Source organism: Anabrus simplex, chromosome 1, assembly GCF_040414725.1.
Source record: "Anabrus simplex isolate iqAnaSimp1 chromosome 1, ASM4041472v1, whole genome shotgun sequence".
Taxonomy (NCBI): domain Eukaryota; kingdom Metazoa; phylum Arthropoda; class Insecta; order Orthoptera; family Tettigoniidae; genus Anabrus; species Anabrus simplex.
In genome coordinates this window covers 1,038,085,822-1,038,102,455 of record NC_090265.1, presented here as the reverse complement: position 1 = coordinate 1,038,102,455, position 16,634 = coordinate 1,038,085,822, and the positions used below count along the sequence as shown (strand labels likewise).

The window sequence follows — 16,634 nt, the reverse complement described above, 5'->3', positions numbered from 1 at the left end:
GACTCTGATCATAACTTGTTGGTCATGAAATGCCATCTAAAGTTGAAAGAATGGAAGGAATCCAGTGAGATGGGATCTAGACAAGTTGAATGAAAAGAGTGAGAAGGATTGCTTTAAGGAACATGTTGCACAAGGACTAAATGGAAAGGCTGAAGGAAACACAGTAGAAGAAGAATGGACAGTCATGAAGAATGAGGTCAGCAGGCCTGCTGAATAAATGGTAGGAAGAAAGGACAGATCAACTACGAATCAATGGATAACTCAAGAGATACTAGACCTGATACATGAACGACAAAAATACAAGAATGCAAAAAATAAAGAGGACAGAAAAGAATACAGACGATTAAAGAATGAAGTGGATAGGAAGTGCAGGGCAGCTAAGGAAGAATGCCTGAAGGAGTAGTGCAAGGATGGTGAAAGTTGTATGGTCCTAGGAAAGGTAGATGCTTTATACAGGAAAATCAAGGAAACCTTTGGAGAAAGGAAAAGTAGGTGTATGAATATTAAGAGTTCAGATGGAAAACCACTTCTATGGAAGCAAGACAAGGCAGAAAGATGGCAGGAACATATCCAAGAGTTGTATCAAGGTAAGGACGTAGATGATATGGTTCTGGTACAAGAAGAGCCTGTTGATGCTGATGAAATGGGTGACCCAACTTTGAGGTCAGAATTCAACAGAGTTTTGAGAGACCAAAATAGGAGCAAAGCACCTAAAACTGATAGCATTTCCTCTGAATTACTGGCTGCTTTAGGAGAAACCAGCATGGCAAGGTTATTCCACTTGGTGTGCAAGATTTATGAAACAGGAGAATTGCCATCCGATTTTCGGCAGAATGTTTCACCTATTCCCAAGAAAGCCAGCGTTGACAAGTGTGAAAACTACCGCACCATTAGTTTAGTATCTCACACCTCCAAAATTCTAACACGTATTATTTACAGAAGAATGGAAAGACAAGTTGAAACTGAGTTGGGTGAAGATAAATTTGGCTTCAGAAGAAATGTACTAACACGTGGAAGCAAGGCTTCAGAAGAAATGTACGAACACGTGGAAGCAATCCTGACTTTACGTCTGATCTTAGAGGATTGAATTAAGAAGGGCAAGCCCACATACATGGCGTTCGTAGATCTAGAAAAGGCATTTGATAATGGTGATTGGACCAAGGTATTTGAGATTCTGAAGGTGATCGGGATCAGGTACTGAGAAAGAAAAATTATCTACAATCTATATAAAAATCAGTGTGCAATGAAGAATCAAAGGGTATGAAAAAGAAGCAGCAATCCAGAAAGGGGTGAGGCAAGGCTGCAGTTGGTCCCCACTCCTTTTCAATGTTTGTATAGAACAGGCAGTAAAGGAAATCAAAGAAGAATTTGGAAAGGTAATCACAGAGGAACTCAAAACCCTGAGATTTTCCGATGATACTATTTTATCTGAGACTGCAGAAGATCTGGAGAAGTTGCTGAATGGCATGGACGGAGTCTTGGGTGAGGAGTACAAGATGAAAATAAATAAGTCCAAAACAAAAGTAATGGAGTGCAGGCATACGAAGTCAGGTGATGCAGGAAATATTAGATTAGGAACTGAATTCTTAACGGAAGTGGATGAATATTGTTACTTGGGTAGTAAAATAACTAATGATGGCAGAAATAAGGAGGACATAAAATGCCGGCTAGCACAAGCAAGGAAGGCCTTTCTTAAGAAAAATTTGTTCACTTTGAATATTGATATAGGAATTAGAAAAATGTTTTTGAAGACTCGTTTGGAGCGTGGCATTATATGGAAGTGAAACATGGGCAATAACTCGCTCAGAAAGAAAGAGAATAGAAGCTTTTGAAATGTGGTGTTATAGAAGAATGCTGAAGGTGAGATGGATATATTGAATCAAGAATGAAGAGATACTGAATCAAATTGGTGAGAGGAGATCGATTTGGCTAAATTTGATGAGAAGAAGAGACAGAATGTTAGGACACATCTTAAGACACCCAGGACTTGTGCAGTTGGTTTTTGAGGGAAGTATAGGGGGTAAGAACAGCAGGGGTAGACCAAGGTATGAATGTGATAAACACATTAGAGCAGATGTAGGATGCAGCAGTTACGTATTTAGAAATGAAAAGGTTAGCACAGGATAGGGTGGCATGAAGAGCTGCATCAAACCAGTCTATGGACTGATGACTCAAACAACAACAAAAACATGAATCCATTTGAAATTTAAAATGAATGGTATAGCAGCTTGAAAGGGTGTAAAGTACTGGCTTTGCATACAAAATGTTATTCAAATTGAGCCAAGCACTTTTCGTCTACAGGAACTTTTATACCTTTTTACCCACGTGTTTATATGGCCTGCAGCAATAAATCATCGCCTTATCACACCTTATATAAATTGTTAATAACCTAAATAAATACTTTACTATGAAGAGAAAGAGCATTAGAATTAATATTTACCATAATTATTTTGATACCTTTTCATCATAATAAACAGTACTGGTAATTCCTAAAACCATTGAGAAATATCAAATGAATTTAGACTGTATTTAAAGGTTCAATTTACCACACAAATGAAAACTGAAAGACATCAATAAATGAATACATATCAAAAATTAATAAAATTTCATGTTTTATCTAATCATAAAAACACATTATTGAGTTTTATTTTAAACTTTACTTTTTTCCCTACTTGGGTGGACTATTCTCTGGAATCAGTCCACTTTAAAAAACTATACCTGCAAATAATTATTTTACATGTTCTTAATGTGACTGTCATCTTTGTGATTTCAAGTTAAGTTTTTCAAGGAACTGAAGATGTCTCCTGTAGGAGATGAAACATACATTCTATAAAAATAATGCATAATTAATGTGTGATATCAAAAGTGTTGAATAGGTGGACCTTTTCACTTGACAATTGGATATTCTGCCAACACAGTTATTGGAATAAGATGAAATTCATCAACTGAAGTTCTGCGAGACCAACATTATCAATATCTGCAAAAACAATGTCACTGAGACACGACTTACACTGAGAAGTACAATTTCAAACAAACAACAAACAAGCAGTCATAGAAAATCCTTACTTGTTTCACATGTAGGATTGGATTCCCGTTGTAACATCCACTGGACTGCATGGAGTTGATAAGGACGCAACTCTGGGATTAGACTGGGATGTTGAATCTCAGCAGTGCAATGTATATCGTCCATTTCATGATAAGACTTAATTACACGATAAAGATCTTCTATATCATGCTTGCTTTCTGTAGGACCAACATCATCAACATCTGCAAAAACAATGTCACTGATACAGAAACACTTCAAGAGAAAAAACTTTCAAGACAAACTAGTGATGGAATACTAATACATCACAAAGTAAAAAGATACATGGCACAAGAAGAAATTACTTATATTTTTCACTGTCACTTGTTTGTTACAATAAGTTGTAACAAAGCAGTTAAACAGACCCTTGGCTTTAAATGGGCAGACTGGGCAAAGGCCCAGAGTGGGTGCAAGCACGGAAAATAAAAAAACATGTTAAGAAAATAAATATAATTAGTGGTTTATTGATTTTAAAATATGAACAAATGTTGTTAATTTCTGATTTTTATGAATGTTTATTGTAAAAGATTTTTCAGGAGCTGTTGAATAATTCATTTCGAACAGTTTATTTGTTGCAAGACACCTGAGCACCACTGTTAAAATTCTAGGAATGAACAAAACTACCCTTGTTTTGTATACATGCCACAAGATGCACCACTGTACTGTCATCAATCAATCAATCAATCAATCAATCAATCAATCAATCAATCAATCAATCATTACTGATCTGCATTTAGGGCAGTGGCCCAGGTGGCAGATTCCTTATCTGTTGTTTTCCTAGCCTTTTCTTAAATGATTGCAAAGAAATTGGAAATTTATTGAACATCTCACTTGGTAAGTTATTCCAATCCCCGACTCCCCTTCCTATAAACGAATATTTGCCCCAATTTGTCCCTTTGAATTCCAGCTTTATCTTCATATTGTGATCTTTTCTACTTTTAAAGACACCACTCAAACTTATTCATCTACTGATCTAATTCCACGCCATCTCTCCACTGAGCTCGGAACATACTACTTAGTACAATTTACGAACTTCATCATATGTGACAATGAAAGTCATATATTTTATAACCATAATAGTGTTAGTTACAATAAAGAGGATTTCTTGGATTCAGGAATCTACAAACTTCAGTGCAATTAATGCTTCGTCACGTACCTGAGGCAAACAGGTAAGAGTTTCCAAACTAGATATCTCGAACACGTCAATGCCAATAAACACAAGAATTATTCTGCAATGAGTGTCCATATGGGGGGTACTGGCCACCAATATACTGACATATATAAAGACTTAACCATTTTAAAAAAGTGAGCAAAGGGAACCTGATGACCAATTACGAAAACATTTATATAGGTTTGGATCAGAGTAATACACAAACAAAAATTTGAATGACATACTAGAGAACAAAAATCCGTTATATGAACAATTACCATCGCTTCTATCATCACGAAAAATTAAAATTTGAAGTCACCTCCTCTAATACAAACTTCCTGCCCTCACGCTCCTACTTTAGGCCGAGCTATTTCACCTTCCCCCACTAATAGCACTGTTCCCCCCCTACCGCCACTAGCCAAGTTCCGCTGGGCAAAGGAAAATACAACTATAACACGCACAGTAGCATGGCGAGAAGCAAGTCGGAGCGAGGCTCAGAAGTAAACCAGCTATAGGAAGTTTCATCCAAAATGATGGTAAGTTTTTACGTCATATATTCGTGACAGAATCTCTTAGATATCAGAGGGTTTTAAACCCATTAATTTTTATACCTCTTTCTTTCCAGACCTTGTATTTTCTATGATGTGTGTTGACTGGGTGGACCAAAACCTAACATTGTTTCTTAGTTTTACATACTACTTAGACGAGCAGCTCGTCTCCTTTCTCCCAAGTCCTTCCAGCCCAAACTTTGCAACATTTTTGTATCCCTATTCTTTTAGCGGAAATCACCCAGAACAAATCTAACTGCTTTTCTTTGGATTTTTACCAGTTCTTGAATCAAGTAATCCCGGTGAGGGTCCCATATGCTGGAACCATACTCTAGTTTGGGGTCTTACCAGAGACTTAATGCCCCCTCCTTTAAACCTCTCTAAATACCCTCAGAACCATGTGCAGAGATCTGTACCCTTTATTTATGTTCATATTTATGTGATTACCCCAATGAAGATCTTTCTTTATATTAACACTTAGGTACTTACAATGATCCTAATCAACGCAGTAATTAAAACTGAGAGGACTTTTCCCATTTGTGAAACTCACAACGTGACCTTTAACCCCGTTTATCATGATGCCATCGCCTACTGTCCATCTCACAACATAATCGGGGTCATTTGGTCACAATCTTGTAACTTATTTATTACTCTGTACAGAATATCATCATCTGCAAAAAGCCTTATCTCTGATTCGACTTCTTTAGACATATCATTGATACATACAAGAAAACATAAAACTCCAATAATACTGCCTTGAGGAATTCCCCTCTAAATTATTACAGGGACAGATAAAGCTTCGCCTACTCTAATTCTTTGAGTTCTATTTTCTAGAATCTTAGCCACCCATTCAGTCACTCTTTTGTCAAGTCCAACTGCACTCATATTTGCCAGTAGTCTCCCATGATCTACCCTATCAAATGCCTTAGATAGGTCAATCGCGATACAGTCCAAATGACCTCCTAAATCCATGATATCTGCTATATCCTGCTGGAATCCTACAAGTTGAGCTTTAGTGGAATAATCTTTCCTAAACCCAAACTGCCTTCTATCAAACCAGTTATTAATTTTGCAAACACGTCTAATATAATCAGAAAGAATGCTTTCCCAAAGCTAACATGCAATGCATGTCAAACTGACTGGCCTGTAATTTTCAGCTTTATGTCTAGTACCCTTTTCTTTATACACAGGGGCTACTATAGCAACTCTCCATTCATTTGGTATAGCTCGTTCACGCAAACAATAATCAAATAAGTACTTCAGATATGATACTATAGCCCAACCCATTGTCTTTAATGTATGTATGTTGTATGTTGGGTATTCAGCCCAAAGGCTGGTTGGATCCTCAACAGGTTCACCGTTAGCTGTCATAGATGGCCTAGGTGTCACTGAAGAGGCGTACTAGGGAAATGAGGAGTGAGGTAGTTTCCCGTTGCTTTCCTCACCGAGCCAGAAGTTGCCACTGCACATCAGTCTGCCAAGCCCACTGAAATGCCTGCACCAACCGACCCTATGAGCGACATTTTCACACCATTCATAGCAGGGACTGGCTGCATAAGGAATGGCATTACTAGCGTCACTCATACCTCAGCCACTTTCATATTGTCAAAGCCACGGAAGAGACTGAGACAGGTCAATGAAAGTAACAATTTTATTCTAGCCCATACCAGAAGACATAGCGCACTGTAAACACTACATCTTGCCAGCAAAGGCAAGTCTTTAATATATATCCAGAAATCTTATCAATTCCAGCTGCTTTTCTAGTTATCAACTTTTGTATCTGACTGTACATCTCATTGTTATCCAAGGAAAATTTTAATACTTCTTCAGTATTAGTCACCTCCCTATCCAGACATTATCCTTGTAACCAACAATCTTTACTTACTGCTGACTGAATACTTCTGACTTTTGAAGATCCTAGCATACACACTCCCCTTGTTCATTAATGATTCCTGGAATGCCCTTCTTAGAACCGGTTTCTGCCTTAAAGTACCCATACATAATCTTCCATTTTGCACTAAAATTTGAATGACCGCCCATTATGCTTGCCATCATGTTATCCTTAGCTGACTTCTTTGCTAGATTCAATTTCCTAGTAAGTTCCTTCAATTTCTCCTTATTTACACAGCCATTTCTAACTCTATTTCTGTCCAACCTGCACCTCCTCCTTAGTCTCTTTACTTCTCAGTTATAATTACGGGAGTCAAATCGAAAGACCTGCACCTGGCGAGCCGAACATGTCCTCGGACACTCCCGGCACTAAAAGCCATATGCCATTTCATTTCTGTTGTAATATATTGTGGATCTTTACCATTCCTTACCACCTTTAAAGGTACAAACCTATTTTCACATTCCTCAACAATTGCTTTAAACTCATCTGTTTAGATTTTTATTTACCGTTTCCCACCGATCACAGTTACTTTTTTAAAACTCCCTCATGCCTGTTTTATCACCTATATGGTACTGCCTAAAAGTCCTAATTTTAATACCTTCCTTTCTTTCACATTTATTTTTAACTATGTCAAAAACAGCTTCGTGATCACTAATACCATCTATTACTTTGGTTTCTCTATAGAGCTCATCTGGTTTTACCAGCACCACATCCAGAATATTCTTCCTTCTAGTTGGTTTGATCACTTTCTGAATCAGCTGCCCTTCCCATATTAACTTAATTGCCATTTGTTAGTCATGCTTCCTGTCGTTCGCATTACCTTCCCAACTGATATTTGGTAAATTAAGATCACCCGCTACTATCACGTTCCTTTCTATATCGTTTCCCACATAGCTGATTATCTTATCGAATAATTCTGAATCAGCGTCAGCGCGACCCTTTCCCAGTCTGTACACTCCAAAGACATCAAGTTGCCTATTATCTTTAGAAATGAGCCTTACACCTAGAATTTCATGTTTCTCATCTTTAACTTTTTTGTAGCTTACAAATTCTTCTTTCACCCTACCACCATTCCTATCCTATCTGTACGATACACACTCTAATTACGTGAGAATATTTCTGCATCCATTATATCATTTCTCAGTCATGATTCAACTCCAATTACAATATCAGGTAAGTATATATCTATTAAATTACTTAATTCTATCCTTTTCTTTACAATACTTCTACAGTTGAACACTAACATTTTTATGTCATCCCTACTTGACTTTCAGTTCCCTGTACCCTTATCACCACTCCCTAAGCCACTCTGTTTCTCTGAATGTACCTCCCTATAACTCTTCTAAACAAATTTCCTAACTTATATGTACCACTGCGGTTTAAGTGAAGGCCATCTGAGCGCAGATACCTATCTCCTATCCACCCATTAGGATCTAGAAATCTCACTCCCAGTTTCCCACATACCCACTCCATAGTCTCATTTAAATACCCAATCACCTTCCAGTCAGTATCCCTCCTACACAGTATTCCACTGAAAACGACCTCTGCTTCCTTAAACTGCACCCGTGCTGCATTTACCAGATCCCACACATCCCCAACTATGTTGGTACTTATACCTGCTTGTCTTACGTTGTTAGTACCAAAGTGAAACACTACCAGCTTCTCCTTTCCCTCCTCCTTTTCTTCTACTTTCCTCAACATCCTTTCCCTCCTCCTTTTCTTCTACTTTCCTCAAAATCTGCCTCAACCTAATTCCTGGAAAAGACTCTACCCTGGTTCCCTTTCCTCCACACATTTCCCTCACGAGTCTAACTATGGAATCCCCCATGACCAAAGCCTCAACCCTACCCACCTCAGTTGATCCCCTCCCCTCCTGGTCAGCCCTATCTTTACTGACAGCTGCAAAAGCTACTTCCTCCTCCCTTTTCACAATCCCATGACCCTGTTCCACCTCTCTTTTCCTATCCACTACTCCACATTTCCCTTTCTACCTTTCCCTTCCTCCTACTTCCACACTTCTCAGCAACAGTTCCCTGCTCCTCATCTTCCCTCAGTTATTCTACCGGCAGTGACTTGTACCGATTTCTCACAGACACCTGCCCCCGAATTCTGATCCTGAATTAAAGCCCTTAGTCTGCAGTCTCCTTCCCCTTAAAACATTAGATCACCTGTCTTCCATAATTCCCTCCTTTCCTCCCCATCCCTCTTTTATACCTACTATATCCTGTAGATTGTTTGAGGGAGGCCTACCTTCCTTCCTGTCTTCTCAGAGAATCCAAATTATCTCCCTCAAACTCTCTAACTCCTCCCTCATACTCCTTAAGGCCTGGCCACACCCACAGTTCCTACACTTGCACTCCTTAGTCAATTTTTACAGAATAATGAAAATAAAATAAAAATAAAATAACTTATTCTGTGCAAAGTGAAAATGAAAGGAAAGAAATATTGTCTAGGATAGTTCACAAAGATCACACAACAATAAGGTAATTAATATAGGCTACTACTACACTACAATACTACTTAGTTGTACAAAAAAAGGTTCCTACAACACCCTAACGTAATGAAAATTGCTGTTAATTACTGAAAACCAAAAGTAATATCCAAGTTATTACACAATTCTAAACTGCAGTTAAGTCTACCCTAATTACTACAACAGAATTCTAGTAAGATAGTTACTACAGATACTACAATACTATACCACACAAATATTTCACAGTAATAGAATAAACACACTAATTTCTAATAAGATACTATAATACACTACAATAATTTTAAACTAGATTCAGACTACCTTCAGATACTACAATACACTAATTTTTAAACTACGTTCAGACGTATCCTAATTACAATAGGTACAAACAGAAATGAAAACTGCAATTAGGCCAAATATTTGAAATTCGCAAGAACTACTTAAGGATTACCAACAAAGCTAAACGCGTAGACGGATTATTATTTGTACTACTTTAACCTACTATGCTCTAATAGAAATGGAACCTGCCATTTGGTTAAATGCTAAAGTATAGAAAGGGTTACCATATACAGAGATACACACGAATATAACAGGCAAGATACTATCTAATATACCGTATCTACACTACAATTCTCGACTGAAATGTGGTTAAGTGATTATTACAGCTGGTGGATTACTATTATTTTCTCTACTCAACGGGACGGATAATAAAAGTGTTCTTAAATGGTGAAAAATACAAGGTTGTCTACAATAATTTCTCAAATATCAAGGCCAAGCAGTCAGTTCAGCGATTTGCTTTGCGATCATGAGCGATGAACTAGACTGTGCTTAGTGGTTGAATCCAAAAAGAAGGTGTGGGAAGATTTTGATAATAACCTGGAACAGCTAGGTCAAGCAGCAGGGAAACCTTTCTGGACAGTAATAAAGAATCTTAGGAAGGGAGGGAAAAAGGAAATGAACAGTGTTTTGAGTAATTCAGGTGAACTCATAATCACTGGAAAGGTGGAGGGAATATTTTGAGCATTTTCTCAACGTAAAAGGAATCTTCTTGGTGGTGTTGCGAACAGCCAAGCTCATGGGGAGGAGGAAAATGATGTTGGTGAAATTATGTTTGAGGAAGTGGAAAGGATGGTAAATAAACTCCACTCTCATAAAGCAGCAGGAATAGATGAAATTAGACCTGAGACGGTGAAGTATAGTGGGAAGGCAGGATTGAAATGGCTTCATAGAGTAGTAAGATTAGCATGGAGTGTTGGTAAGGTACCTTCAGATTGGACAAAAGCAGTAACTGCACCTATCTCTAAGCAAGGGAACAGGAAGGACTGCAGCAACTATCGAGGTATCTCATTGATTAGTATAACAGGCAAAGTATTCACTGGCATCTTGGAAGGGAGGGTGCTATCGGTCATTGAGAGGAAGTTGGATGAAAACCAGTGTGGTTTCAGACCACAGAGAGGCTGTCAGGATCAAATTTTCAGTATGCGCCAGGTAATTGAAAAATGCTACAAGAGGAATAGGCAATTGTGTTTATTTTTCGTAGATCTAGAGAAAGCATATGACAGGGTACCGAGGGAAAAGATCTTCGCCATACTGGGGGACTATGGAATTAAAGGTAGATTATTAAAAGCAATCAAAGGCATTTATGTTGAAAATTGGGCTTCAGTGAGAATTGATGGTAGAATAGAGTTCTTGGTTCAGGGTACTTAAAGGGGTTGGACAAGGCCTTTGCTGTTCACAGTTTACATGGATCATATGCTGAAAGGTATAAAGTGGCAGGGAGGGATTCAGGCAGGTGGAAATGTAGTAAGTAGTCTGGCCTACGCTGACGACTTGGTCTTAATGGCAGATTGTGCTGAAAGCCTGCAGTCTAATATCTTGGAACATGAAAATAGGTGCAATGAGTATGGTATGAAAATTAGCCTTTCAAAGACTAAATTGATGTCAGTAGGTAAGAAATCCAAGAGAACTGAATGTCATATTGGTGATACAAAGCTGGAACAAGTAATAATTTTAAGTATTTAGGTTGTGTGTTTTCCCACGATGGTAATATAGTAAGTGAGATTGAATCGAGGTGTAGTAAAGCTAATGCAGTGAGCTCACAGTTGCGATCAACAGTGTTCTGTAAGAAGGAAGTCAGCTCCCGGACGAAAACTATCTTTACATCGGTCTGTTTTCAGACCAACTTTACTTTACGGGAATGAAAGCTGGGTGGACTCAAGATATCTTATTCATAAGTAAGAAGTTTTTTTTTTTTTGCTAGTTGTTTTACGCCGCACCGACACAGATAGGTCTTATGGCGACGACGGGACAGGAAAGGGCTAGGAGTGGGAAGGAAGCAGCCGTGGCCTTAATTAAGGTACAGCCCCCGCATTTTCCTGGTGTGAAAATGGGAAACCACGGGAAACCATTTTCAGGGCTGCCGACAGTGGGGTTCGAACCTACTATCTCCCGAATACCGGATACTGGCCGCACTTAAGCGACTGCAGCTATCGAGTACCAATATAATGGTCCGTTATTGGACATTATAAATTTTCCAGCTAACTCATTCTTGGTTGCCTGCGTTTCGCCCTCATGTGCTAAGTTGGGCTCGTCAGTTGGGACTTAGCACACCTCCCAAGACGCAAGGCTAATGCATACCGTGGAGGCCACTGCATAGGCTACCTGAAGCCACCAGCAGTACCAATGCACTATGACAGCTATGTCTTATTTCCAAAAATTGATGCCTGCCTGGCCATCAGATGATATATCATGCAGCTATTGAGCTCGGTAAGTAAGAAGTAACAGACATGAAAGTAGCGAGGGCGATTCCTGGTACAAGCAGGTGGGCACAATGCAGGAGGGTACTCGAAATGAGGAGATAAAGGCTAAGTTAGGAATTAACTCAATGGATGAAGCTGTACGCAGAAACTGGCTTCGGCGGTATGGTCGTGTGAGGCGAATGGAGGAGGACATGTTACCTAGGAGAATAATGGACTCTGTTATGAAGGGTAAGAGAAGTAGAGGGAGACCAAGACGACGATGGTTAGACTCAGTTTATAACCATTTAAAGATAAGAGGTATAGAACTAAATGAGGCCAAAGCACTAGTTGCAAATAGAGGATTGTGGAAACGTTTAGCAAGTTCACAGAGGCTTGCAAACTGAACGCTGAAAGACATAACAGTCTATAATGATGTATGTATGTATGTATGTATGTATGTATGTATGCATGCATGTATGTAAGAATTAAAATTTGTTAATAATGCAACATGCTTTTAGCCAATTTGCTAGTGTTCTGAAATGCAATTTTTTTAATGACTGACTTGCGACTTGTATCATTAACACAGCGTACACACACCTAAACTTCATTTTTGTTTAGCAGTTGGTGCTGAGATATCCATAACAGCGAGAATTATTTTTAAATTATTTTCTTACTTGGACATTTACCATTTTTAAAAATATTACTAAATTATTTAAAATATTCTTGAATATTTGAATATTTCAAATGAATATTTTCAAAATATTCTTCGTTATTAGGGATTTTGTTGTCATTAAAACACAAAATGAGTAAAAAGAACTTACTGATGCTGAGAACAGGAAACATGCTTCGAAAAGACAACATAATGAAGCAAAACTTTTTTAAATGGTGCACACTTAAATTAGCTTCCATGAAGAAACTTCTACCACATTCCATCACTACAGACATTATTATGGACATCTCTTCAACTCAGCCCAGTACTGTTTAGATGAAGACGAACCATCATTCACTAATAAAAACAAAGAAGACCTAACTGATTATTTAAAGCACAATGAGAAAGACCACGATGAGGTAGATTCAAACCGTTTACACCTTTGATGAATAATACTGCAGATGTTAAGGATGAGACAATTAATCCAGTAACTGATGTTTTGAATGAACAATAGTCAGATTAACCTAAGAGCAGTTTTGAAGCTCTAAGTGAACTGCCTAAAACATGTATTCTATATGATCCTGCTACTTGGAATGTGAATTTGTCTGTTGTTGTTGAGCATATTTTAGAAAATTTTTCCAAACAAGACAAATGTGGATTTTTCAAGGTCCAAGCACATTTATAAAAATGAAGTAAAGCGCACTTTGTCAACTAATTTGTTTAAAGACATGCTCATTAACGGCGAAACCTTCATAAGAAACTGGCTGCTGTACTCTCAGACTACAGGGAAGCTATTTTGTGTTCTTTGTGGCTTATTTCAACAAAATATACAAAAACCCAATTTTCTTCTGGTTTTAACAATTGGAAACATGGTACCGAGTTGATCAAACAACATGAGCAGTCACCTGACCATAGGTATAATAATAAGAAAAAAAATTTCCATGAAAATAAAAACCTCTCCATCAAATCAGTATGAATAAGTCATATACTGGTGAACTGTTTTATCAAGAATTTCTTTCAGCACAGGGCTTGCCATTTCAGGGAGACAATGGACATACTGGATCTACCTCAAATGGCCTGCATCTGGGATGTTTGGAATTAATTAGTGAATATGATCCTTTCTTTCACAGTATCTTTCAAAATATGCTACTAAAGGTTCAGGCCATGAGTCTTACTTCTCAGCTCAATCCTGTGACAAATAAATTCACTTAATGGCAAGCTGTGTTTTAAAGACAATTATAAAATAAGTAAAAGATTCCAAGCACTACTCCTCCATTGTTGATTTGATTCCAGGCTGCTTCCTCACAGATCAATTAGCAGTAGTGCTTCGATAAGTATCTTTAACAGAAACACAAGCTAAAGAACGTGTATACAAACTACTACTATGGGTTCTTCATCCATCCTACCAATTAGAAGAAGACGTATTGAAATGTCTGACAGAAGTGTGTTAGTGTATTTAGAAATTAAAAAATGCAGGGGGCAAAGCTATGACAACGCATCTAATATATCAGGCCCCAACACAGGGCTTCAAGCAGGATTAAGATACACAATAAATTTCCAGACTCTGTACATTGTGCCTGCATGCTCGTTTAACCTTGTAGATTCCACAGATGCCAAGTGATGTAGTGATATTTTTCTCTTTTGTACAAGAACTCTACAACTTCCTCTCAGCACCTACATATAGATGGGAGCTCTTATGCATCTCAAGAAAAACAAAACTCCAGTGGTAGCAGTAAAAGCACTAGTGAAAGGCTACAAAGAAATACGAAGTTGCCTTAAAGAAATATCTGAAGACCCAGGTGTTAAGCCTCCAAAATTCCAAACCACTTTCTTATCACTTTTTTGGAAATACATTTTGGAACGTATTGATAAATGTAACAACAACTTGTAAAACCACACTCTTTATCTTGTAGGAGGTGCCAAAACAGCTACAAACATTGGATACTTGTATAAGATATAAAAGGAAGAGTTTCACATGTACAAAAATACTGCTATTGGCATTTTAAAGTACAAAATACCCTCCTACAACAGGATCAGAAGATGAAAGGTATTTGCAGATGAAGCCTTGGAGTTAGTTGCAGGAGACCTTGGTGAAAGGATTGAATTTAGGGTTAATGTGCACTATACAACAATTGATTCCCCACTAGTTAACTTGGGAAGAGGAGACAATCATACAATGCTTTGATGGATCAATCTGAAATATAGACACTTCTGTTATCAGAAACTTCCCAACGAGGTAATATGAAAAGTAGCTACAAAGTTGATTCAATTTTATGATGAAGACACTAATGGGGATTTCCCTAACGAATGTTGTCACTTCAAGGCTTATACTGATTTGGAACATTTACAATAGAACCACATACATTAAACAGAACAACTTGGGTATCACATTTCTTAACTTGGAAATAGCCCTAAGGATCTTTCTCACCTTACCAATCATTAACTTCACTGCTCAATGAGGATTTTCTGTACTGGCAGAGTGAAGAATGCAAAAATGTCTACCCTTTCAGACAGAAATCGTTGATTGATTTGCTAACCTGAAAGCTAGAGGAAAAAAACTATCATTTAAAAGCTTTTGTTTCTAAAATATGATGATGTGTTACTAACATTGTGTTTGTCTCTTTCAGCTATTGTAATGATACATAATTAAAATAAATATCAGACTTGTTGACTAAATGGTCAGTGTACTGGCCTTCGGTTCAGAGGGTCCCGAGTTCGATTCCCAGCCGGGTCAGGAATTTATAACAATGTATAACTGGGATAGGTTATTCCTAAGAATTACAGAGATTGACATGGTGCCTTCTGGCTTATGTCAATGTTTACTCAAGCAACAGGTAAAAAGTGTGTGGTTAATTGGATTATAGGACCTTTACCTTATGTACTAAATTTGGTTGTCACATAGGATGCCAGGAATACATTCTCTCCATCTCTCAGCTATAGACATACTGTACAACGTAGAAAAAGGGTCACAAATTCTGCAAACCAACATTCATAAAAGGCACTACCATGCAAGTTAACATCATATATGCGCCAAAGTCGCAAGGAAATAAATATTATGCAATATTAAACATACAAATATTTGCTGTTAAATCCAAAATCTTCAAAATGTGCATTATGCATGAATTTTCTCCTAAAAAGGCCAAAACATGCAAACAAACAGGGAAAAAGAATGGTCATTTGGAATCGTTAAGCCATAAAACGAATATTTGCGAAGTTTGAGAATTGTAACCAGCTTATTTTAAAACATGCATCTGCATGGAAATCTGGGCACTAGTGATAAACCTAAAGCAGATAATTACAGGCCAGTCAGCTTGACATGTGTTACATATAAACTCTGGGAAAGCATTCTTTCCTATTACACATCATCATCATCATCATCATCTGGAGCAGTTTCCAACAACAGGCTGGGCTGCTTGGAACATAAGCCTCTCCATCGTTTTCTGTCCATCCAACACTTCTCTTCTCTCACACTCGTCCAGTTCCCTCCTCTTGACTCGATGCTCTTCTTTACACCTTTCAGCCATCTGTCCCCTGGTCTTCTTCCAGGTCTCCTTCTCTTCAACTCCATTTCTAACATCTTTCTTGGTATCCTTTCTTCTCCCATTCTCTTAACATGTCCATACCACTGCAGCCTTGATTTTTCTATCTTTTCCTGTATGGGTACCTCATTTACCATCTCCCGAACTCTCTCATTTCTTACTCTGTCCATTCTTGTTAAACCTACTCGACACCTTTGAAACTTAATTTCCACCAATTATATTACACACTTTGTGAAAATACTAATTGGTTTGCCAGCAGGCGTTTTGGGTTTAGGAAAGATTATTCCTGTAAGGCTAAGCCTGCATGGTGGCCATGATCATTAAGGCGTGACACCGTGATTAGCCAGTTCAGGTCCTGTTGTTAAAAAAAAAAAGTCACCATCAAAATGTGGCTGGCAGGGTAGGAGATGTATACAATTTCCGATCACTAGATTGCGTGCCAAAAGCCTGGATTCAATTCCAAACCTCTCTGCAGTGTTCATAAGGAGTGAAGGCATACGGTGCTATTGATGGTGATTCGTCCATTGAACGAGGACGTAAAGCTTTGAGCAGACCCCTTGGTGTTAT

General features: G+C 38.0%; 1 protein-coding gene across 1 annotated transcript in view; it reads right to left on the bottom strand.

The window, feature by feature from the left end:
• The window catches only part of LOC136857933 (E3 ubiquitin-protein ligase SHPRH), a 396,601-nt gene that overhangs the window by 321,384 nt on the left and 58,583 nt on the right, over window positions 1-16,634 (bottom strand). Inside the window, exon 3 of the mRNA XM_067137032.2 lies at window positions 3,067-3,267. Within this exon, the coding sequence (XP_066993133.2) occupies window positions 3,067-3,267 (201 nt within the window). The remainder of the gene's footprint in view (window positions 1-3,066; window positions 3,268-16,634) is intronic.